Genomic DNA, 25,544 nt, shown 5'->3' with positions numbered 1-25,544 from the left:
ACATGCATAATTTCATAAAACATATTCATAGATTCAAGCTTTTTCATAAATTCATGTAAATTAGGGTTCGTAGTCAAAATTCATAGGTAAATGCATAGGTTCACATGTAATTAGTTGAAAACAATTTAATTAAATCCAAATCATTAAAATAAGATCATAATAAAGCAATTGAATCCATACAAATAGAACTCATGAGGAACTGAGTGAAAATCTATTCAAATCTTGAGAAATTGAAATGGAGAGTTGAAGAAACTTTGGGACTCAATGGGTGAATTGAACCCATTGATGAACTCCCTACATGCCTTGATTGTGTAACACCTTGGAATCAAGAAGTCTAGAAAAGGGAGTCAAGTGGGAGGTCACCAGCCCATAACTGAGCCATGGCGCCCTTCATGGAGTCCTTCATAGGTCGTGAAGGGCACCACGGCTCGTGGAGCCTTCCAGTGCTTGTCCAAGAGGGTCTCCCCTCCCACGATCCCATAGACAGCTCGTGGTAAGCCTCATGGCCCATGATGGTGGCCATTGAGGGGAGGCAGAATCCACCTTAAGGCCAGCCTCCTCCCACGAGCCCCAAGACGGCTCGTGAAATGCCAGACGGCTCCTTAGGGTGGTCATAAAGGGGCAAGGCCACAAGGACCCTCTCCCCAGGACCTAATCAAGGACCACGGCACGTGAGGGCCACCATTTGGTGGTTGCGTCAGTTGTAAGTCAGGGTTAGTTGGGTCTTTTCCTAATTATTATGTCTTGATACTATGTTATTTTTCCCTTACCTAAAACCCCTATATAAGTGATTTTAAGACCAAAATCAACCCATTCAATTCATTCTCTGAAATATACAAAAGAAGAACAATTTTTCCTCTAAACACATTTCTCTCTCTAAAAAAGCTTGAAGAATAAGGGTTCAACCTAGGGTTCAAAGCCAAGTCTCCAATTCCTCCATTTAAGTTAAGAAATTGGCATTAATGTATGATTGTTTTAATCCATGGAATCCTTTCATCCATGGAGTTCCCAACTTCTCCAATTTTCAAAGTTAGAATTTCTCAATTGAGTTAGAGTTTTTCTTCTTTGTTGTAGGTTCTTTTGATTATTGATTTAATTGATTGAATTATAATCCCATATGCATGAAATAAGTTAATTTCATATTTTCATGATGATCACCCATGAACCCATCTAATTCCCATGTTTTCCAAGTTATGATTATATAATGTGGGTTTTGTATTATGAAAGAGAAGTTTATGAAATCAAGAATGTTCTCATGAAATGGATGTAAATATTTTAAGGATGCTTTGAGAGTGAGGTATCAATGATGTTGTTATTGTTGTGTTATTGAAAGGATTTCTCATATACACATGTAAACATGAATTGTGAAAGGTTTTATCACATGATAAGGGCTATTAAGGTTGAAAGGATTTCTCACCTAAAATGAACCAATGTTAAAGAGCTATTCTAATGTTGAGGCAAGAGGCGATTACCCATGATCTCTAATTGAATGATAAGAGGCGATTACCCATGTCACATGATGAAAGGACAAGAGGCGATTACCATGTCACATGATGAAAGGACAAGAGGCGATTACACATGTTTCCTTTAAGAGCTAAGATGAATAAAAATAAAAACTATTCCATGGAAGTTAGGCTTAGAACCGAGTGGACAAGTGGTGATTACCCGTGTCCCATAAACTATGTACCAACATTGGATTGTCTAGATAGACATTAGCTAGTGGATCCACTTAAGCTAGAAGTTCATGGCCCTTACTGTGGCAAGTAGGACAATTCTTTTCGGTGTGGGAGACACCGGATTCGATGATGATAGATCTCATGGTCTTATATGTCGGTTAAGGCTACTTCCCACAAAAAAGTTATGATGAACTAAAGTTACTTCGTATCTCATACATGTTTAAGATGATGACTATGTGCATTGACCATGTTTTACGACTCATGTTTTCTAACTCTGTATTTCATGTTTATGCTTGGTCATTGCATTTCATGAAGGTATCTATTTTAATCATGTTTTCAAATCTTTTATGCATGGCTATCATACTTGGTACATATTTTGTACTAATGCATACTCTTCCCTATATTTCCCAAAATGTAGGGTCCGGCAGTCAGGGTTCCTAGTTTCGTAGATTGAGTTTGTTGAGGAGATTTCTAGCTTTGGTGAGTCCTCATGCTTTAATGATTGTACATTTATTGTTTTTAGCCTTTCCTTACTTTCAGTTTTGGGACATGATGTACAAACTTCACCCAGATTCATTCTTATGTACTAGATGGATTTGAGACTAATGTTTTAGACCTCCGCTTTACTTTTATAAAATTTTTGGACTTGAGATGTTCCTCTTTAACTCTTTTAGTCTATTTTTTGTATGAATGAAAGCTAAGTGGCTTGTATGGGGTCTCTCGGGGTCTTAATGAAAAACTTGGTAATCAGAGCATAAGGTTTAGAAAGGTCCTAGAAAGTCTCATAAGCCACGTCTAGTAGAGTCTTGTTCATGAGTATGAAGCGCGCCACACTTATGAATTAGAGTATATAAGATGTTTAGGAAACTCCACTTCTTTCTTTAATCTAAATTTGTGCCATAGAGTTTAACTCTATAATGCCTCTCTCCTAATCTTTATCTGATGGTCTATAGGAGATGGCTACTCGAAGAGATTATACTAGAAGGAATGTGAGGGAGAATGCGAAACAAGAAACTTCTCCTCAAGCTCCTCAAGCTCGTGTAAACCCTTTGGCTGAGCAAGTGACTAATGCGTAGTTTAGGGTTGTTTTTCAACTGGCCGAAGCCATGACGGCGCAAGCCAATAGGGAGGTTGCAGTTCCCGTGAACCCAAATGTGGGTATGGTGGCATCTAGAGTGAGGGACTTCACTAGAATGAATCCTCCAGAGTGTCATGTATCTATGGCCGAGGAAGATCCTCAATAGTTCATTGATGAGGTTTACAAGGTATTGATAATTATGGGAGTGACACCGGTGGAAAAGGTGAAGTTGGTTGCTTATCAACTTAAGGGTGTCGCTCAAATTTGGTTCAATCAATGGAAAGAAGGGAGACCAGAAGATGTGGGTCCTCTCGATTTGGAAAAGTTTAAGGTTGCTTTCCTTAATAGGTTTTTTTCCCTTGAGATGATGGAGGCAAAGGTGCTTGAGTTCATGAACCTTTGTCAAGGAAGTATGAGTGTGAAGGAATATGCTTTCAAGTTTACACAATTGTCTCGATATGCTCCTACAATAATGAGTGACCGTAGGGCGACGATGAGCAAGTTGGTTTCGAGTGTGTCCAAAATGGTGGTTAAGGAGTATCGTACCTCCATGATTGTTAATTACATGGATATTTCTCGTCTCATGGTTCATGATCAACAAATTGAAGACGATAAACTTAAGGAAAAGTCTAGGGAGACAAAGAGGGCTAAAATCGGTGATGGTTATTTCTCACATGCACAGTCCAATGGACAAGGTCGTTCTAAGTTTCGACAAAGGTTTTCCGGCCAAGGTTCCTCCAATGCTCCTTCTAAGATCAACAAAGATAGGGTGTCTAACCCTAAGCCTCAAGGAGGAAATTGAAGTGGGTGTTTATTTCCTACTTGTGCTAAGTATGGAAGGAAGAATGATGGTAAATGTCTAGCGGGTTCCAATGTTTGTTTTGGGTGTGGTAAGAAGGACCACAAGATAAGAGATTGTCCTTAAGTTGCTAAGAATGAAGGAGATAATCGCTGAAGGGCTCAACATAACCCTTCATCCGGTCCAAGTGGTTTGGGTCCAAATGTTCCCATGCAAAATAGATTTTACTCACTTTAGACTCGTCATGACCAAGAGGGTTCTCCCAATGTGGCTACCTCTATGTTGAAAGTATTCCAACTTGATGTTTATGCTTTACTTGATCCCAGTGCTACTTTGTCTTGTGTGACGCCATATGTGGCTATGAAGTTTGATATTCTTCGGACGTGTTGTTAAATCATTTTTTTGTCTCTACTCTTGATCTAGTAGAGCTGGGCTATGTTAGATTTTGATGTTATACTTGGTATGGATTGGCTGCACTCATGTTATGCTTCTATTGATTGTAGAACTCGTGTAGTCAAGTTTCAGTTCTCGAATGAGCCTGTCCTAGAGTGGAAAGGGGGAAATTATATGCCTAAGGGTCAGTTTGTCTCTGGTCTTAAAGCTAGAAAGATGACTGCTAAGGTTTGCATTTACCATCTAGTTATGGTGAGGAATGTAGATTCTGAAACCCATACTCTTGAGTCGGTCTCACTAGTTAATGAGTTTTCGGACTGATAGGGAAATAGACTTCGGTATTGACCTTCTCCCAGAAATGCAGCCTATCTCTATTCCTTCTTACCGAATGGCTCCGGAAGAACTTAAGGAATTGAATGAGCAATTGAAAGATTTGTTGGGTAAAGGCTTCATCCAACTGAGTATCTCTCCATGGAGTGCTCCAATTTTGTTTGTTATAAAGAAGGATGGTTCTCTCTGTATGTGTATAGACTATCGGTAGTTGAACAAGGTTACCGTTAAGAATAAGTATCCTCTCCCAAAGATAGATGATTTGTTTGATTAACTTCAAGGAGCGAGTTACTTTTCCAAGATTGACCTTTGGTTGGGCTATCACTAATTAAGGGTAAGGGAAGATGACATTCCAAAGACGGCCTTTCAGACTCAGTATGGTCATTATGAGTTTTTAGTGATGTCTTTTGGTTTGACTAATGCTCTGACAAATTTTATGGATTTGATGAATAGGGTGTCTAGACAATATCTTGACATGTTTGTGATTGTGTTCATTGATGATATATAGATCTATTCGAGAAGTAAGTATGATCACATCAACCATTTGAGGATTGTGTTGCGAAAACTCAGGACCAACAACTCTTTGCAAAGTTTAGAAAAATGTGAGTTTTGTCTAAGGTCCGTACCTTTTCTTGGTCATATTATTTCAAGTAAGGGTATTGAGGTAGATACTAAGAAGACGGATGCGGTTAAGATTTGGCCTAGACCTCTATCCCCTTCAAATATTAGAAGCTTCTTGGGTTTGGCTGGTTACTACAGAAGGTTTTTTTAAGGGTTTTCTTCTATTGCTTCTCCATTGATAGCATTGACTCAAAAGAAGACTAAGTTCTTATGGTCTGAAGCATGTGAAAGGAGTTTTCAGGAATTGAATGATAGACTTACTTCCGCTCCGATGTTGACCTTACCAGAGGGGACTAATGGTTTTGTTGTTTATTGTGATGCCTCAAGAATTAGGCTCGGATGTGTGGTTATGCAAAAGAGGAAAGTTATTTCCTATGCTTCACGGCAACTTAAGATTTATGAGAAGGATTATCCTACCCATGACCTTGAACTAGCGGCGATTGTTTTTGCCTTAAAGATTTGGAGGCATTATTTGTATGGGGTCCATGTAGATGTTTTTACCGACCACAAGAGTTTACAATATGTGTTTAACCAAAAGGATCTAAATCTTCTCTAAAGAAGAAGGCTTGAGTTACTAAAAGATTATGATATGATTGTTCTCTATCACCCCAGTAAGGCAAATGTGGTGGCAGATGCTCTTAGTCGGTTATCTATGAGTAGTGTTGCTCATATCGAGGATGATAAGAAGGACTTAGTTCAAGACGTTTATTGACTGGCCCGGTTAAGTGTTCAGTTAGTGAACTCTACCAAAGGTGGGGTTACGGTTCACAATAGGTCCGAATCATCTTTTGTGGCGGATATGAAATCCAAGCAAGGTCTTGATCCAACTCTGGTTGAATTAAAGAAAGTGGTGCTTAATAAGTCTATAGAGGCTTTCTCCCAAGGGGGAGATAGGCTACTTAGATATCAAGGTCATTGGTGTGTTTCTAATGTTATTGACTTGAGGGAGCAAATCTTGTCAGAAGGCCATAGTTCTCGATATTTCGTTCACCCTAGAGCCACCAAGATGTACCGTGATTTGCGGGAGATCTACTGGTGGAATGGGATGAAGAGAGATATTGTGGAATTTGTGGCTAAGTGTCCCAATTGTCAACAAGTGAAAGTTGAGCATCAGAAACTGGGAGGTTTATCCCAAGACATTAGCATTCCTACTTGGAAGTTGGAAGATTTGAATATGGACTTTGTTGTTGGTTTGCCTCGCACCCGGCAACAACATGACTCAATTTGGGTTATTGTAGATCGAATAACAAAATCGGCTCATTTCATTCCCAACATGTACTTGGGAGAAATGGTAAAGCTGCATAGAGTGCCTCTATCCATTATCTCAGATCATGGTACTCAATTCACTTCTCAGTTTTGGAAAACCTTCCAAAAGGGCCTTCGTACTCGTGCTAAGCTTAGTACGGCCTTTCATCCACAAATCGATGGGCAAGCGGAGCGTACTATCCAAACTTTGGAAGATATGTTGAGAGCGTGTGTGATTGATTTCAAAGGTAATTGGGATGATCATTTGCCTTTGATAGACTTTGCATAAAACAATAGTTATCACACAAGTATAGGTATGGCTCCATTTTAGGCATTGTATGTTAGGAAGTGTAGATCTCTTATAGGTTGGTTTGAGGTGGGTGAAGTTGCACTAATAGGTCCCGAGTTGGTACATGAGGCTATGGAGAAAGTTCTTCTTATTAGAGAAAGGTTGAAGACGGGTCAAAGTTGGCAAAATTCCTATGCCGATGTTAGCAGAAGGGACCTTTAGCTCGATGTGAACGATTGGGTTTACTTGAAAATTTCACCCATGAAGGGTGTAATAAGGTTTGGTAAGAAAGGGAAGCTTAGTCCCCGATATGTAGGCTCATATCAGATTTTGAGACGTATTGGTAAGGTTGCTTATGAACTTGAATTGCCTTATGAATTGGCATCGGTGCACTCAGTGCTCCATGTCTCCATGTTGAAGAAATGTGTTAGTGATCCTACATATATAGTCCCCTTAGAAGGTTTTGGATTTAATAAGAATCTTTCTTATGAAGAAGTCCCGGTTGAGATTTTAGAATGGCAAGTCAAGAAGTTGAGAAATAAAGAAGTTGCTTCTGTGAAAGTGTTGTGGAGGAATCAGTTAGTTAAGGGTGCTACTTGGGAGGCTGGGCCGATATGATGTCCCATATCCTCATCTCTTTCCTTCTACCCCTGCTCTAGCTTGAGGTACTGAGTTCCTCATGGTTTACTCTTTAGTGTCATGTGTCTTAGATATTCCCATGATTTCCACATCTATGCATGTTCATGAAAAGCTCAAGTTTTGAGAAAATGAGCCAACTTGATTGATTTCTACATGTTTATGTGCATTTGAGTATGAGTTGCATATATACTTCATGATATGATGTTTTAAACATGCTTTAGCTTGGAGTTGATGTTTCCTCCTCGAATATGTGCATTTATGTAATAGCATGCATGTTGGGCTACTATATTTGAGTTCTTTTCTTTCAGGAGATGTCTAGAATCACATTCGAGGATGAATGTTCCCAAGGGGTAGATAATGTAACACCTCTGAATCAAGAAGTCCAGAAAAGGGAGTCATGTGGGAGGTCACCAGCCCATAACTGAGCCATGGTACCCTTCATAGATCCCTTTATAGCTCGTGGCGGAGCTCGTGGAGCCTTCCAGTGCTTGACCAAGAGGGGATCCCCTCCCACGAGCCCTTAGATGGCTCTTAGTGAGCCTCACGGCCCATGGTGGTGGCTGTTGAGAGGAGGCTGAATCCACCTCAAGGCCAACCTCCTCCCACGAGCCCCTAGATGGCTCGTAAAAAAACAAAAGGCTCATCAGGGTTGTCGTGAAAGGGCAAGGCCACAAAGAACCTCTCCCCAGCCCATTGGTCAAGGACCACGGCTGCCACTACAGCCCGTGCGATCCTTGATGTCTCGTGAAGGCCTCCATCTGGTGGTTGTTTCATTTGTAAGTCAGGGTTAGTTAGGTCTTTTCCTAATTATTTTATCTTGATACTATTTCATTTTGCCCTTACCTAGAACCCGTATATAAGTGATTTTAACCCCAAAATCAACCCATTCAAGTCATTCTCTAAAATTTACAAAATAAGAACAAGTCTTCCTCTCAAAATATTTCTCTCTCTAGAAAAGCTTGAAGAAGAAGGGTTCAACCTAGAGTTCCAAGTCAAGTCTCTAATTCCTCCATTGAAGTTAAGCAATTGGCATTGAGGTACGATAGTTTTCGTCCATGAAGGCCTTTCATCCGTGGAGTTCCCAACTTCTCCAATTTCCAAAGTTAGAATTTCCCAATTGAGTTAGGGTTTTTCTTCTATGTTGTGGGTTCTCCTGATTATTCATTTAATATATTGAATTATGATCTTTTATGCATGAATTAAGTTAATTTCATGTTTACATGATGATCCCTCATGAACCCATGTAATTCCCATCTTTTCCAAGTGATAATTATATAATGTGGGTTTTGGATTATGAAAGAGAAGTTTATGAAACCAATCATGTTCTCATGAAATGAATGTAAATGTTTTAAGGATTCTTTGAGAGTGAGGTATCAATGATGTTACTATTATTGTGTTGTTGAAAGGATTTCTCATATACACTTGTAAGCATGAATTGTGAAAGGTTTTCTCACATGATAAGGGTTGAAAGGTTTTCTCACCTAAAATGAACCAATGTTAAGGAGCTATTCTAATGTTGAGGCAAGAGGTGATTACCCACACTCTCTAATTGAATGACAAAAAGGGATTACCCATGTCACATAATGAAAGGACAAGAGGAGATTACTCATGTTTTCTTTAAGATATAAGATGAATATGAATAAGAACTATTTCGTGGAAGTTGGGCTTAGAACCCAGTAGACAAGTGGCGATTACCCATGTACCATAAACTATGTGCCAACATAGGATTGTCTAGATAGACATTAGCTAGTGGATCCACATAACCTAGAAGTTTATGGTCCTTACCGTGGCAAGTAGGAAAACTCTTTTCGGTGTGCGAGACACCCGGATTCCATAATGATAGCTCTCATGGTCTTATATGTCAGTTAAGGCTACTTCCCACAAGAATGTTATGATGAACTTAAGTTACTTCATGGAAGTATGTCATACATGTTTAAGATGATGACTATGTTCATTGACCATGTTTTACGACTCATGTTTTCTAACTCTTTATTTCATGTTTTAGCTTGGTCATTGCATTTCATGAAGGTATCTCTTTAAAGCATGTTTTCAAATGGTTTATGCATGGCTATCATACTTGGTACTCATTTTGTACTAACTCATACTCTTGTCTACATTTCCCAAAATGTAGGGTCCGGCAGTTAGGGTTCCCAGTTTCGTGGCTAGAGTTCATTGAGGAGATTTTGAGATTTGGTGAGTCCTCATGTCTCGAGAACTGGACATTTATTGTTTCCAGTCTTTCCTTACTTTCAGTTTTGGAACATGATGTACAGGCTTCACCCAGATTCATTCTTATGTACTAGATGGCTTCTAGACTAATGTTTTAGACTTCCGCTTTACTTTTATAAATTTTTTTGACATCCAATGTTGTTATTTTACTCTCTTACTCTATTTTTTGTATGAATAAAAGCTAAGTGTCTTATATGGGGGCCTCTCGGGGTCATATACATCATGTTATGCCTAGGGGCTACCTTGGGTCGTGACAGATTAGATTCCTAAGTAATGATAAAGAAAGGATACTTGAACTTGAAGAACCCTAGCTTATTCTTCTTCCTTGATCTAGAGATAAGATTTTTGAAGAGGATGAATTTGGTCAAGTTTAGGGAATTCAGGAGAATGGATTGAAATAGGCAGTTTTGGGGCTTCATTCACTTATATAGGCCTTGAAATAGGGTTTCAAAACATAGTTTGGGTACCAAACAACTTGGAAAAAACACCACAATGACCCTAACTTAAAAACTGACGAGGTGACTTAGAAGAAGGGCTTCATGAGCCGTCAAAGCTTCACGGGCCGTATAGCCGGTCATGAGGTTTTTCATGTCATACAATGCTTCACTAAATCGGGCATAACATTTTACTCCGGGCTCGGAATTAAGCAAACTTGGTGGCGTTTGAAAGAAGAATAAAAGACCTTTAATTTGATAGTTCATGGGCCACCTAATTCATTTTATGCTAAAAGTTATGATCATTTGAAGTTGACCCAAAACTCCAAAATCTTATCAGCCCCTTTCACGGATGACTTCACGGTCCGCGTGAAACTCCACAGACTATTTAGGCAATTGTGGTCCTCCACAATAGCTACGAGGTTTTATGCCTCTTTTCACGAATGATCTCATAGTCCATATGACGTTTCACAGATTGTCTAGGTGCCCTTGGTCATCCATAGAAGCTGGGTACAACACCACAAACAGGGTGACGGGGGTCGTGGTTCTCTTCACGGCATGTGGACCCCTCCATGGTTTTCCCTTCTCCCTTGATCAATTGTAGTTAAGATTTTTGAGGTGTTACAAAATTGGTAGGGTCCTAACTTGAAAAGATCAAGAAAATTCGGTGAGAAGAAGTGACAATCAGTGATTTGTGGAACGTTCTCGGCGGAATGGCATGAGTTCACCAAAAGTGACATTGAAGGCCAAAAAGGCGAGATTTGGTGATATTGGTTACTCAACGAATGTGAATGGTGAGCTCCATTGGCTTACTAACTGTTGTTTCAAACAACTGAAGCCTAAATCCAAGAAAAGGTGAGAAGAGGAATTGGCCAGAAGCTCGTTGAACGAGTCGGTGAGCATGACTAATGTTGCCGACTAGAAAATTTGATGAAATTCTGGCAAATTTTTGAGGAAATATAAATTGCTGAAAGGAGAGAGAAAATGTATTTTTTGCTCATACAATTGAATCTGAAACTTCTATGAGAAAAGTACAATAGAAACTTTTATTTTGTAGTGTGAGAAAAAAGTGTGTAACCCATAATTTTTGACATTTTGGAAGTGGTTCTCTTAAATTTGAAGTTACAAATCATTAATATGATGGCCGAGAATGTTTTTGGTATACTTTCTTGTACTTTTAATACGATTGGCTAAAATCCATGTTCTAGGGGTATGCATATGTAGTTGGGTTTTAATTAAATTGGTGGGATAATGTGTATTGTTATATTTTTACTTTGATTTCCATGGATTTAATTTTGTTACCGTGTGTTTAATCTATAATTAAGGTTACAAAGTTAATTCTAGCTTTAGATCTTTGTATATTGCTTGAGAGAGAATATATGAAGTGGGTAATTGAATTGATGCATGCATATTAGTTTTAAATTCTTTAATTGCTTGGGAAAGGAATTCAGTATTTCATCTCTAATTGCTAATCTTGCTCGAGAGAAGATTTAGGTCAAGGTATTGAGTTGTTTAGTTGATTACACATGAGAGACTTCGAGAGGATTTCTTGTTATAAGCATATTTTGATTGAGAAATATGATATTTGTTTAAGATTGACCCATCCTATCCATGGGTAATTAAGGCTATTGAGCAATCTCAGTTACCCACCTTTCGAAATCGATACCCACTTTCACACACTCTTAGATTACAACCCCTCTTGCTTGTTAATCACTTTTTTCAGTTGATTGATCGAAAATAGTTACCTAACAATCTTAATTTTATAATTGGAATTATTTCAACCCTAGTTACTATCTACTTTCACTGAATTGGGACACAAATTAACTTTGTAATTGAATTTTTTCACATACCACTCCATGTGGGATTCTGTAATGACTCGGAAAATGATAGAGTGAAACTAGAGCCTCACATGTGAGTTTGGAGTCGAGAACTTAATGAAATGATTATATTTGAATTTGACCCAAAAGTTCTCAAAAATGTGCTTCGGAAGTTACCGGAAACTTGTTTAGCTGTATATAAAAAGATCCGTTTCGTTTTTCGAAAATCCGACTTCATATTCTTGTTTAGGGGGTCAAATTGAGTGGGAAATGGGTCTAACCCAAATTTTAGAGCAACCGTATCAAAATCCAAAATTTCCAAGTGAAGCCTTTTTCGAGGGTCTACTTTGGAGGGTCATATCTCCTGGCACACAAATTATTTGGGTGGCCAATAATATATCCATGGAAAGCCCTTTGAGTTTGCTACCTAACTCACTTCTTTTCACCTCATTCGGAGTTCGGACGAAGAAGTTATGCCCATTTTCGTAAAGTCTGTCCGGCAGAAAATGCAAATTCCAGTAGCTAATTTTACTGTTCATTACTGTTCACCCGCCTGAAATTTTTTCTAAGTGTTGGATCATTTTTTTCAAAGGACTTATATTATTTCCTATATACCATTAGTTCATTCCCATCCCTAAAAACATTTCCCTCTCTACAATCCTCCATTTAAGAAGAAGAAGAAGTGGGAGCTAGGGCTTTGGATTCAAGGTTTTCTTCATCAAATTTCATGGGAGATCATAGCAAAGGTATGGTGGTGTTGATCCTTGTCTAATTTTCCATTCAAGGAGCCAAATCCAAAGTTATTTCAAAGTATGAAAAATCTAGATTTTCACTCAATCTCATGGGTTCTTCCACCAAATGGTTTTAAAAGGTTTCTAATGGCACTTTATGGTTATATTGTTGTTGTATTGACGATTTAAGATGAAAATACTCCATGAACCCATGATTTCTCTCTATTCCTAGTTTATGCCTTTATGAAGTGGGTTGCTAGATAATGAATGTATATGAATCAAACTTGTTTAAAGGTCTTTAGATTGTTGAAGTATGTCATTACCCATGCTTATTTTATGGTGTATTGTTGGTGTATTGGTATGTGAGGCTTATGGCCTTAAAGGCATAGTATGAGAAATTGGAGTGTTACCATGACATTATACGAATGAGAATTCAATGAAGATAATGTGATCATGTTATGAATGTAAAGGTGTTGTTGTAGGTTGTTCACTGGTTTGGTTGCATAATTACTACCCTATTTTCCATGCTCTTTGATTCCATTACATGCCTTCAAGGTGTTTGACAAAAAGTCCAACTATGGAGAATTGATGAATCGATGCTTTAAAGTTTGAGTTATGAGATGTATGGAAATCCAGAGATGTGTTGATGACACTCATGAATGTTGATGATATAATATGAAGGATTCTTCAATATAAAGTATACCTTGAATTGGTAGGGCTTATGCATCATTTTCTTGTATAAATGATTATATTGTTGATTGTTGAATCCTTGGATCGGTAGGCTTATGGCACCCTTCCACACATGCTTATAATGAACCTTGGATCGGTAGGCTAATGGCACCCTTCCATTAATGATAAGTAATGAACCTTGGATTCGGTAGGCCTATCGCACCTTTCCATAAAGGTTAATGATGAGACTTGAATCGGTAGGCCCATGGCACCCTTTCAAGAGGAGTTAATGAGCTTTCCTAAATGTACCTTGAATCGGTAGGCTTATGGCACCCTTTCATCTGTTAAATAATGTACCTTGAATCGGTAGGCTTATGGCACCCTTTCATGTGTGATGATGTCAAAGTAATGAACTATTCTATGGGAATGTAGGCTAAGCACCGAGCGGATTTGGTTAGATGGAAACTCCCCCGACAGTTAGGCATGAGTTTCAATGATCGTCTACCTTATCCCATAAACTATGTGCCCGCATAGGAAGCTAGTGGATCCATTAAGCTATATATACCGGTCTTCCTTACGCAAGTAGACCACCTCTTTTCGGTGTGGGGACTCATGACACCGGATTCCATGACAAACTCTCATGGTCTATGTCGGTTAAACGCTTACTTCCCATCATGTGAGATTTCATTATGGTTTCTTGACAGGTTCTACAAAGTGTAGATAGTAGTATGGGATGCTACCTATACATTGCACGAGTAGGCTTGGAGAGGGTCATAGTGAGTTTCTCTAAATCCTAATGACTGTGACATGAATGTACCCTAAATGAGGTTATTAAAGAATGTTGGCTCTTAAATGCTTAATATGTTATGCATGTTATACTTGGGTTATATTACGAGTTATTTTCCCTTGTCATGTCTTAATTAATGATATACCTCTTATGTATGAATATTGTGCAAAGGTGAAAGAAAGGAATGATAAGTTACTTTAAGTGACCTAAATGTGGTGCCTTAGTATGGATGGTGGTATGGGACATCATCCATACATTGCACGAGGTATAGCATAAGGGTTTCTTGAGGTGAAGGTCCAAGGTAAAGGTTTTCATGTTGATATTGTTTAAAGGTGATATTATGACTTACTTGATGTTATGCTTGTCTTGTATGTCTTTTATGCTATTGTCCATGATATTTCAAAAAGGTGGCATAATGCATGGTTTCTAACTAAAATGTCCCTTTTTAAGCATGTTTTGCATGGTCATCATACTTAGTACATTTTGTGTACTAACCCATATTCTTCATATTTTTACTATAAGTGTAGGTTCCGGCAAGTGATCCCTCCTAGCTAGTTTGAAGTGTTGGATTGCTTTCCTCCAAGACTTGGTATGTCCTCATGGATTCGAGGACAAGACTTTTAAGTTCTTTTGTTCATGTAATAGACTTCTTTTGATTGTAAAGGGTCGTGTCCCTACTTATGTTTTGCGACTGTGTCTAAGATGGCCATGTGAGACTTAGACTTCCGCTGTGTGTTTTTAAAGTTGTTTTAAGAAGTTTAAATGTGTGGATGTAAATAAGTTTTTTTTTATTATTCCGCACTATTTTCATTATTGAATGCAATGAATGACTATGTGGCTTGTATAAGACCCCTTCGGGGTCGAGTACGCCTTGTTACGACTTGGGGGTGCTCCCGGGTCGTGACAGATTCGACTCCGACCTTACGTTGGGTAATTAGATTGATAATGACCGCTTACTTGTTTATTGGTTTTACAAGTTATTTGAGCGTTATCAAAAATTACGATATTGTCGGGTAGTGGTGCTTAGAATTCTTTTAGTGAAGTGTTTTTATGAACTCCTATAGTATGGTAGAATACTCTTATTGTTTGTTTCATTGTTTGCTCTTTTTAGATGACGACAGGAGTGTCATTGAAAACAATAATGCTAGCCAACATCGGAAGAATGATGATGTGGGAAATTTGGATGATGCAAATTTCAATGCCTAAGAAGTACATGAGTTATCCGGTTATCCCCAACTGTGGGGAATGTTATATTTCATGTAACCAGAACCATGCTTCAATTTCTCTGAATAAAGGGAATGTTTGAGGGTATGGCTCATAAGGTTCCCAATGAGCACATTCGCAACTTTGTGGATATATGTGGTTCATTCACTTTAAAGAACATCACCCAAGAGTTTATTCGATTGAGGCTCTTTCCTTTTTTTCTGATAGGGGAGTCTTCAAAATGGTTGGTTGAACTACCAAGGGACTCGATCACTACTTGGGATGAGTCAACTGAGGTATTCTTTGAGAGATTTTTTCCTCCTTCGAAGATGGTGAAGCGTACAAGATCCAAAATTTTAAGAGAATTAAAGGCAAACCTATCCATAAAACATGGCTAAGGTTCCAAAAGTTAGTGCTACAATTCCCCAATCACGAGTTGATGGATAAACTGTTGTTGCAATATTTTTACCAGAGCCTTGATACTATGAATAAGGGGATAGTTGATAAACTCATCAAAGGTGAAATCATGAGACAATCATTTTGTAACACCCCGGAAAATATTTGAGCTGGGACTGGAACCACTCTTCGTTGAGAGTAAGATTTTACCGAGGAATTTAAAATTTTCTTAAGTTTTAGAGTCTCTAGATATAGCACCTTGAGTTCCAAAACGAATTAAAGAGAATTCATTCAAGTCATTCCTTAGTTCTTTTAAGTTTTGGGTCAACTTCAAATGACCATAACTTTTACACAAGATGAGTTAAGGACTCATAAGATATCAAATGAAAGGCCTTGGAATCCTCTTTCCAACGCCACCAAGTTTGCTAATTTTGGAGCTCGTATTAGGGAGATATGCCCGTTTGAAGTGGGCTTGTCCAAATAAGGAAAGTTAGCCAAAAATATGAGGGTATTACCCAATCAGATTTAAACATTTTAGTAAGGTTTTAGGAGTTTAAACTGACTAGAATCAGTTTCATTCATCCCCAAAGCATTTACAGTTTTAGAGATTCAAGAGGAGAAAAAGCTCAAAGTTTCAAGCGTTCGTTCAAGAAATTCAAGATTTCACCAAGAAACTAGTTCTTTGAAGTATGTAAGCTTCCATAGTGTTAGATTTGTTCGCCCACACGCCAATCATGAGTTTCTTTTGTGAATCTATCCATAAATATTGAGCAATATAATTTATTGATGAGTCCATGAAAAGTGTTCTTGAAGTTTCCTTATCGATTACGTTTTGATGTAACATTCTACTTGGGTCAACTTCAAATGACCATATCTCTTAGAATATAAAGAGTTACGTAGGTCATAACCTATAAAAGTAAAGGTATTTGAATCTACCTTCCAGCGCCACCAATTTCGTATCAATCCAATTTCTAAATAAAAATTATGGCTATTTTAGTAACCTGATACAGTGTTGTTACGAATTAACCGACAGGAAAACATTAAAAAGCGTGGTTTTTGTCTTTTTACCTCCAAGAAAAACCTAAACGGATTTCTTCACTAATAAAAGGCTCAAAACTATCAGATTTTCATATTTTAATCCATCTTTCTCTTCTCTCTCAAACCCTAGGGAAAAACCCTAAGGAAAAATCAAAGTAGAAAACTCCATTCAAGATTCTTTCAATCTTTTTCAAGATTCTTCTTTAAGGTAAGTCTTTTTCCAAGAATTTCATTGTTTTCAACTGAAATTCCTCCATACAATTATGAATCACTAATGGAAATCATAATTCTTGGCCATAGAGATTTCATTCAAGTCATTTTAAGTTTTGGGTCAAATTCAAATGACCATAACTTTTACCATAGGATGAGTTAGAAGACCCATAACATATCAAATGAAAGGTCTTGGAATCCTCTTTCCAACGCCACCGAGTTTGCTAATTTTTGAGCTCGTATGAGGGAGATATGCTTATTTGAAGTCGGGCTGTCCAAATAAGGAAAGTTACCCAAAAATATGAGAGGTATTTTGTTCTTTTCCTTACCCAATCGGATTCACATGTTTTTAGTAAGGTTTAGGAGTCTAAACTGATTAGAATTACTTTCATTCATCCTCAAACCGTTTAGGGTTTTAGAGAGAAGATTTGTCACGACCCGAGTCTACACCCTAGACGTGGCCGGTGATGAGTCTAAAAATTGGACTCATTTCAGGCTTTATTTTGATAGAAATAGTGTCCTCGAATGCTTATTTTATCTTAATATCAGATGAAAACTCTTAAGTTTCAGGTATTTGAAGTTTTAGCGGAAGCATGGACACGTAAGCGCAAAAAGGAACAAAGAGACTGAAAAGAACGAAGAAGCTAAAACCTGAGCTCCGCCAAGCATACTTGGCGAGTCGCCAAAAGGACAGATCCCGCCATTTTGTTCCAGTACGCGAAGCCCTGAAAGAAGAGGATCAAAAAGGCGATGAAAGAAGCCTGTGGCGCTTCGCCAAAAAGTTTCACGAAGTAGTACTATACCGCCCAATGGTCCAAAACGTGAAGATGCTGAAGGCAAGCACGAAACGGCGATGAGACAGAAGAAGGGCGAGTCGCCGAGTTATTCGGCGAACTCGACCAACTTCGTCGAGCTATCCGCCAGCACTAATTTATGATGGCTATAAATACTAAACTTTTTATTAAGTTTTAGGAGCTTGAACCATTATTATTAATTAACAATAGAATAGTACATTTTTGGAATATTTTTCTCTCAAGTTTGGAGAGGGTTTTTGGGGAGACTTGAAAAAAGAACGATTTCATCTTCCCCAAGTTGGAAGTGGGTCTTCTCCATTCTTCTTCCTTTGCTTAAATCAAGGTTTAATTTCTTATACCCAGTTGATTTCATTATCATGTTAGGTGTATTTTGTTATTTCTTGATGTGTGGCTAAAAACCCCATTCTTGGGGTGTGATTTAGCAAATATGTGTTGATATTATTGTTGGGTCTTGCTTGCTGATAGGTTAGATGTATTTTAATGGTGATTTCACCTAGTGGTTGTGGTTTAATTTAATGGGTTTGTAGTTGCAAATACAAAACCACCCGTGTGTTTTGGCTTGCCTGAGAGGGAGGTCGCGAAACCAAGACCGCTAGACTGATGGCCTAAGAAGTGGGTCGACATAAGGTTCAACCCGAGAGGGTGAGCCCTAGTCCCATATCCTAAAACTCAGCTCGAGAGAGTGAATGGGGTAAGGCGTAGGCTGGCCTTCATGTGGCAAATGGATGTCCGAGAGGAACCCATTTGAAACGAGGTAAGTTGCCCAAGAGGGAATTTATTTCCATTTAAAGCTTAGCCTAGTCACTATTGTCTTGCAAATTTCCTATCGAAAGCATGTACCCAACGATTTATCTCAACTTGTATTGCAGTCACACCCCAAGAACTTTCCCCCAGACTTGATTTAGTTGTTAATTTTTGTTGTTTTTACTTACTTCTGACAAAAAACCCATTTGATATTTGACACTTTCGTGTCACCCCCTTTTATTTACTATGTTTTTGTTTGTTAATATCTTTAGCTACAACTAGTTAGAGCTAAATTTTATTTTTCTATTAATTCTCAAAACCACTCCCTTGGGACGATCCCAATCCTTGGTTGGGTTATTATACCATTGCACGATCATAGACACTTGAATTGGAAGTTGTGTCATTGATTACAGCAAACATCAAAATTGCGTCGCTGCCGGGAGTGGTGTTATTTGAGAATTTTTGGATTAATAGAGTTTTTGTTCTGCTTAGTTGTAGTCTACTTACCTAATTTTCAGTTTTTTTTTTAGTATTTGTGTGCCACAACAGGACATATGAATACAAACGGGGAGAATAGTTGCCAAGCGGGCCACTCAAGAGGTGGTGTTTTTCATCAAGATGACATTGATGATGCTAATAGTGTTTGCAACTCTGCCAATATGGGTGAAAGTTGCATGCCAGAAGCTGACGGAAAAGTAATGTTCGAAGTTACCAGCGCAACACTCCAACTCATACACTCACGAGGTTTATTTGGAGGGTTAGAGCATGAAGATCCGCACGAACATGTACGAAGCTTTGTGGAAGTGTGCACCCCTTTATCATTCAAGAACCTATCTCAAGAATCCATACGGTTTTGCTTATTCCCATTATCATTGACTGGGGGAGCTACTAAATGGTTGGTTGAGCATCCCAATAATTCCATTAAATCATGGGAGGAGCTGGTTATGGCATTTCACGAAAGATTATTTCCTCCATCAAGAATGATAAAGCTGAGAGATGATATTTAGAATTTCAAGCAAAAGGAGGGTGAACCAATTCATGAGTCATGGATAAGGTTCAAGAGATGTTTGTGTAAGTTCCCAACGCATGGACTGCCAGGTGAATTGTTGCTCCAATACTTTTACTGCAGTCTGGACTCAGTTAATAAAAGGATAGATGATCAATTGGCGCAAGGAGGAATAATGTTACAATTTGAAGTGGCCTCATTTCTCCTAGATGGTATGACTAAAGTAAACCAGGCATGGTATACCAAAGATGATCAAGTTTCCCCACTATGTTGCTGGTTAACGCAAGAACAGATTGAAAAAGAAAGGGAAAGGGACAAAAACATCAAGAAGATGTTATCTCAAATGGAAATCCTACAAGAACATATGAACGGGACACGTGGAGTATTTTGAGTTGAGGAGGGTTCTTCTTCCGGTTACTCAAGATCGGGGGAGAATAAGGTTGGAACTCCAGAAGATACAAGGAGGGTTTCCACCCACGCTATCAATCGCCGGGTGGAAATCAAGGTTGGAATTATTATAGTGGTGAAGAAACAAGGAGATGTTGGCAAGATGGGGCTGAGCGGGATGATCAAGAAGAAGACCATACTTATTTGAGTAGCCCAAAATCTAAAGGGAGTGCAACTAGTCCTAGGGTAAATCATTTGTTATCGCGCATACTCGATAAAGTTGAGAGCTCTGATGATTTTCGAAAAGGGATGAAAGATGACTTTTCATCATTGAACTATAAAGTGAATTCTCATGTTGATGCTATCAAAATGCTGGAAGGTAAATTGAGTCTATTATCAGCTCAATTAACGTCCAAAACACCGAGGGACTATAGTGAAAGAGAGATAGATGTGGTTATCCGTAGCGGTAAAGTGACAATAGGGAATGTGATGGGAGATGAGGATCCTCAAAAGCATGAAGAGGGTCAAGGTGTGGAGGAACAAGATTTACCTATTCTACGAAACCTCACTAAAGAACCATAGGAGGAAGCAGAGCAACAAGTTCAAGTTCCAAAAGTCATACACCCTTTACCCAAGATACCTCCACCATTTCCCCAACGTTTGAAAAAGAAGAATGAAAATGAGAAGTTCAAAAAAAATTATCAGTATTCAAGAGCTTATCTATTAACCTCCATCTGGTAGAAGCATTGTTGGAAATGCCGGGATATGCCAAATTCATGAAAGAACTGGTTACAAAGAAAAGGAGGTTGGACAATGAAATGATTGAGGTGCCTCGTAGTTGCAGTGCAATTTTGACAAATGATTCAATCACTAAGAGAGAATATCCTGGGGCATTCACAATCCCGTGCACAATTGGCATGCTCCAATTCACTAAAGCCTTATGCGATTTAGGAGCAAGCATCAACCTGATGCCCTATACAATATACAAGCAACTTGGTTTGGGTGAACCAAAGGCAACCCCAATGAGGCTCATTATGGCTGGTCGATCAATCAAGCACCCAGTGGGGATACTCTATGACATATTGGTGAAAGTGGATCGGTTCATCTTTCCAGCTGATTTTGTGATTCTAGATTGTGAGATCGATGCTGAAATCCCCATTATTTTGGGTAGGCCATTCTTAGCTATTGGGAGAGCATTGGTGGATGTTGAAAGCACGAAATTGATGTTCTTTATGAATGATGACGAAGTGACTTTCAATATTTGTAAATCCATGAAGCAACCAAGTAATATCCATGTGGTGTCTACTCAGGATGCGATAGATGAGGCAGTGGCAAGTGTAAGTCATTTAATGCATAAATATGAACCCCTTGAATCTGTACTTACCAATTATGAGGAATCCGAAGTTCAAGGTTACGAGGAAGGGGTAGCTGCTTTATCAGGATTAGGAGAATATTCAAGGAATCCAATCAAGTTGGATATCGACCTAAACAATAGAGAAAGTCCCCCTGCAAAGCCATAAACAGAAGAACTGCCAAATCTGGAGTTAAAAGCCCTACCATCTCACCTCAAATACGCCTTCTTAGGAGCCAATAATACTTTACCGGTAATTATCACCGCCAATCTTCTTGAAGGGTAGGTGAAATTTCTCAATGAAGTACTACGGAAGCATATAAAAGCTATTGGATGGACAATAGCCAATATAGTAGGAATTCCTCCCGGCATCTGTACTCACAAGATTCGGCTCGACAGTGAATGAAAACCTAGTGTAGAACATCAACGAAGATTATACCCTCCAATGCAATAAGTGGTAAAAAAGGAGATCATCAAGTGGCTAGATGCGGGAGTGATCTACCCTATTGCAGACAGTAAGTGGGTAAGTCCGGTGCAATGTGTACTGAAAAAGGGAGGTATAACCATAGTCCCAAATACAAAAGGAGAAGTTGTGCCAACAAGACCAGTGACTGGGTGGAGAGTATGCATGGACTATCGAAAGCTTAACTCATGGACCGATAAAGACCATTTTCCAATGCCCTTTATGGATCAAATGCTTGACCGATTATCAGAAAGAGGGTGGTATTGTTTTTTGGATGGGTATTTCAGCTACAACCAAACTTTTATTGCACCGAAAGATCAATAGAAAACCACTTTTACTTGCCCTTATGGAACATTCACATTCAAAAGGATGCCATTTGGGCTATGTAATGCCCGAGCAACATTTCAGTGTTGCATGAAATCTATTTTTGCAGATATGGTCGAAGACTCTATGGAGGTGTTCATGGATGACTTCTCAGTCGTAAGGGATACATTCGAAGAGTGCTTGACTCACTTAGGATAGGTACTCCTAAGATGCGTGGAAATGAATCTGGTTTTTAATTGGGAGAAATGTCACTTTATGGTAAAATAAGGTATTGTTCTTGGGCATAAGGTGTCGCAAAAGGGGCTGGAAGTTGACAAGGCGAAAATTGAGGTCATTGAGAAATTACCCCCACTGATTTCAGTAAAGGGTGTTCGCAGCTTCTTGGGGCATACAGGATTTTACAGAAGGTTCATTAAAGACTTCTCAAAGATTGCACTACCATTATGCAAACTCTTGGAGAAGGAAGTGAAGTTCCACTTTAATGATGCTTGTGTAGCTGCATTTCAATGTTTGAAAGAGAAACTAATATCCACTCCGATTATCATCAGCTCTAATTGGTCCGAATCTTTTGAGTTAATGTGTGATGCTAGTGGTATGGCACTGGGGGTTGTGTTGGGGAAAAAGCGCAACAAACTATTCACCCAATCTACTACGCAAGCAAGACTCTAAATAGTGCCCAGCAAAATTATACAATCACCGAACAAGAGTTGCTTGCAGTAGTTTATGCATTTGAAAAATTCAGGGCATACTTGTTAGGCACCAGAGTGATCGTGCACACTGATCATGCTGCACTCCAGTAATTGGTGGCAAAGAAAGATGCAAAACCACGATTGACCCTACTATTACAAGAATTTGATTTCGACGTAAAGGATCGAAAAGGATGCAAAAATCAAGTGGCTGATCATTCATCAAGGTTGGAAGCAAGGGCGAATGTTGATCATGAGTTTGACATAAACGACTCTTTCCCCGATGAACGGGTGTTTGCAATATCCCTCAACATATGCCGTGGTATGCAGATTTTGCAAATTACATTGTGTGTGGGCTGATGCCAGATAAGTTGACCTTTTACCAACAAAAAATATTCATGTTTGATGTTAAAAAGTACTTTTGGGACGAACCATACTTGTTCCGAGAGTGTGCTGACCATGTCATCAGAAGATATGTTCCAGAAGAAGAAGTGGTAGAAATTCTCCATGCTTACCATACATCTCCAGTGGGAGGTCACCATGGTGGCATTCGCACCACTGCTAAAGTTCTCCAGAGTGGATACTACTGGCCATCACTCTACAAGGATGCACATGAGTTTGCAAAGAAATGCTCTAAATGTCAGCAGCAATGCGGAGTGTCCAGAAGACACGAATTACCTCTCACTCCTATTTTAGAGGTCGAGTTGTTCGATATATGGGGGATCAATTTCATTGGCCCATTTGTGAGCTCGTTTGGAAATAAGTATATCTTACTGGTTGTAGACTAGGTTTCCAAATGGGTGGAAGCCATCGCACTTCCAAACAACGAAGGAAAAAGCGTTGTCCAATTCCTGAAGTGCTACATCTTCGCAAGATTTGGCACTTCGAGAGCAATCATTAGCGATAGGGGATCTTACTTGTGCAATAAGTTGTTCTCAATGACACTGAGTAAATTTGGGGTGAAACACAAAGTGGCAACCTTATGTCATCCCTAAACAAGTGGCCAAATAGAAGTGTCAAATCGGGAAATAAAGAGCATCTTGGCAAAGACAGTGAATGTCAATAGAACTGACTGGTTTAGGAAACTCGATGATGCACTATGGGCATATCGAACTGCTTACAAAACACTTATCGAGATGTCTCCATATCAGTTGATTTATGGTAAAGCTTGTCATTTGCCTGTAGAGTTAGAACACAAAGCATTGTGGGCACTGAAAGCTTTAAATTTAGACTGGTCAAAAGCTTCAAGGGAGAGAGTAGAGCAGCTGAACGAACTGGATGAATTGAGACTCAGATCATATGAAAGTTCAGTCATCTATAAAGAGAAGATGAAGAAATGGCATGATGCTCGGATACTCAAGCGAGACTTCAAGGTAGGAGATTGGGTTTTGCTATACAACTGGCGACTTAGACTTTTCCCCGAAAAGCTCAAATCCAAATGGTCTGTACCATTTAAAGTCACGCGAGTGTTCGTCAATGGTGCCATAGAAGTTGAAGATCAGGAAGGACCTACATTTACAGTGAACGGTCAACGTTTGAAATTGTATCTAGGGGATTGTCAAGAGATTTCGTTGGTTGAAGTGGTATATTTGGAAAACGCCTGAAAGAGTTGATGTGTCATGTCGCGATGTTAACCAATGCGCTGTTTGGGAGGCAACCCAAAATCTCTTTAATTACTTTATTTTTATTATTGTCAGTACTTATTTCCTGGTAATAGAATGGTATGTTGTTGGTGCAGGTGAAAGTACGCGAATGTTTGAAAAAGGAAAATAAAGGATGGCAAACAATAGATCCTATCGACTAGTCGCCGAAGGTGTCAGCGAATCCGACCTTATCCGCCATTTGACTCAAGACATCGTCAACACTGTAGCCTGTAAAACTTGACAATATTTAGAGATTATCTGTGAATCGCCGTTTGGACCATCACAATGACTGAAGACTCTGTAAAACTCGGCGAGTCGAATGCTCACTTATCGAATCGCCAAGATCTTCGGCGATCAGAACTAATGTCACCAAGTGAGCAAAAAACTGTATCATCTTTGCTAGCCAAAGAGAACCAGAGTCAGGAGAGGAACACACCGGGCATTGATTCCCAAACACATGGAGCGACGGCTTAGTCAAGATTATCTCCATATCTCTCTCTTTGTCTTCCTTAAATTATCATGATAGATACTTATTACTTGCATTTGAGGAAAAATGATTTTATTTGTGGTGGGGCGAGGCCCACCTTGCCTACTTGTTATGGATATTTGTGTTGTGTTTACATTTGGGTTGTTTTGTTTTTAAATTTTGTCAACACTGTTTTTCTGTGGATGTTTGAGCTCATGGCTCCCTTTTGTTTTTAATTACAAATGATTTTTGACCCTTTCAAAAAAAATTAAAATTTTCGCACATTTTTGCCACCCCTCGTGAGCTGAATGTGGTTGTTCTTTTGCAAAAATTTGAGTCTCAGTTTCGATCAATACCGATGACTTGAATAGTGCTCTCAATTGAACGAACATGAATAAGTGCCTATGACGAGACCAAATGAAGTTGCATAAACAATATGTGAACTCTTTGCATCTCGTTGTGATTAGCCATTTATCAAATTGATTCTCTTGTAATGACCGTTGCACACTAGCGAAAGTGTGTAGTCTTGTTTGACTCAAGTGTCAATGCCTTGTGTGATTAGCTTGCTTTGATCCATGCATGAATAAACCTAGAATTTGCCCCGTTAGTCTAATTGATTAGAAAGGTGTCCTCTTGAGATGATCTTAGGCAACTTTAAAGAGTGTGAGCCAAATTTGACATATACCTCTTTTGTGGCCTACCCGTGAGCGTGTGAAACTCTTTTGAACACCCTTTGACCCTTACCTTTCTTTGGAAGAACCTTGATGAACCCTAGACCTTACTTGACCCACTACCTATAATCCTCTTGATTTGTGGTTTAAGCGAATAGCCAACTTAGGCCAAAAGCCTAAGTTGGGCGTATGGTGAAAAGGAAACGGAGAAGTCAAGAAGTGCAAGAAAAGTCCCCTTACTCATGGTATTGCATAAAAATGGAACCCCTTCAAAAAAATGTGGAATAAAGTACGAAGGAAATCGAGTTTCAAGCAATCCATGGAGGTGAATAAAAAGGTGACTTAGAAGCACTAGAAAAAGAATTGATAAAGGAAAAGAAGGGAATGTCTTGAGAATACCTCAT

The 25,544-nt window shown here is 38.9% G+C and overlaps 1 protein-coding gene across 1 annotated transcript; it reads left to right on the top strand.

Moving 5' to 3' along the window:
• The first annotated feature begins 23,496 nt into the window (after nucleotides 1–23,496).
• Nucleotides 23,497–24,164, top strand: LOC125812751 (uncharacterized). The gene is made up of 2 exons (XM_049492227.1): nucleotides 23,497–23,943; nucleotides 24,099–24,164. Exons 1-2 carry the CDS (start codon nucleotides 23,497–23,499, stop codon nucleotides 24,162–24,164), a joined length of 513 nt encoding a protein of 170 aa, XP_049348184.1.
• The last annotated feature ends 1,380 nt before the right edge of the window (nucleotides 24,165–25,544 follow it).

Source organism: Solanum verrucosum, unplaced genomic scaffold, assembly GCF_900185275.1.
Source record: "Solanum verrucosum unplaced genomic scaffold, falcon-dt-bn FXZP01000033.1, whole genome shotgun sequence".
Taxonomy (NCBI): Eukaryota; Viridiplantae; Streptophyta; class Magnoliopsida; order Solanales; family Solanaceae; genus Solanum; species Solanum verrucosum.
The sequence above is the reverse complement of the archived record's forward strand: the minus strand, read 5'-3'. Positions and strand labels throughout refer to the sequence as shown.

Coding starts and splice junctions, on each gene's coding strand:
- LOC125812751 (XM_049492227.1), top strand. CDS start 23,497: ATGTCTCCATATCAGTTGATTTATGGTAAAGCTTGTCATTTGCCTGTA. Junction 23,944..24,098: donor AGATTTCGTTGGTTGAAGTG/GTATATTTGGAA, acceptor TTGTTGGTGCAG/GTGAAAGTACGCGAATGTTT.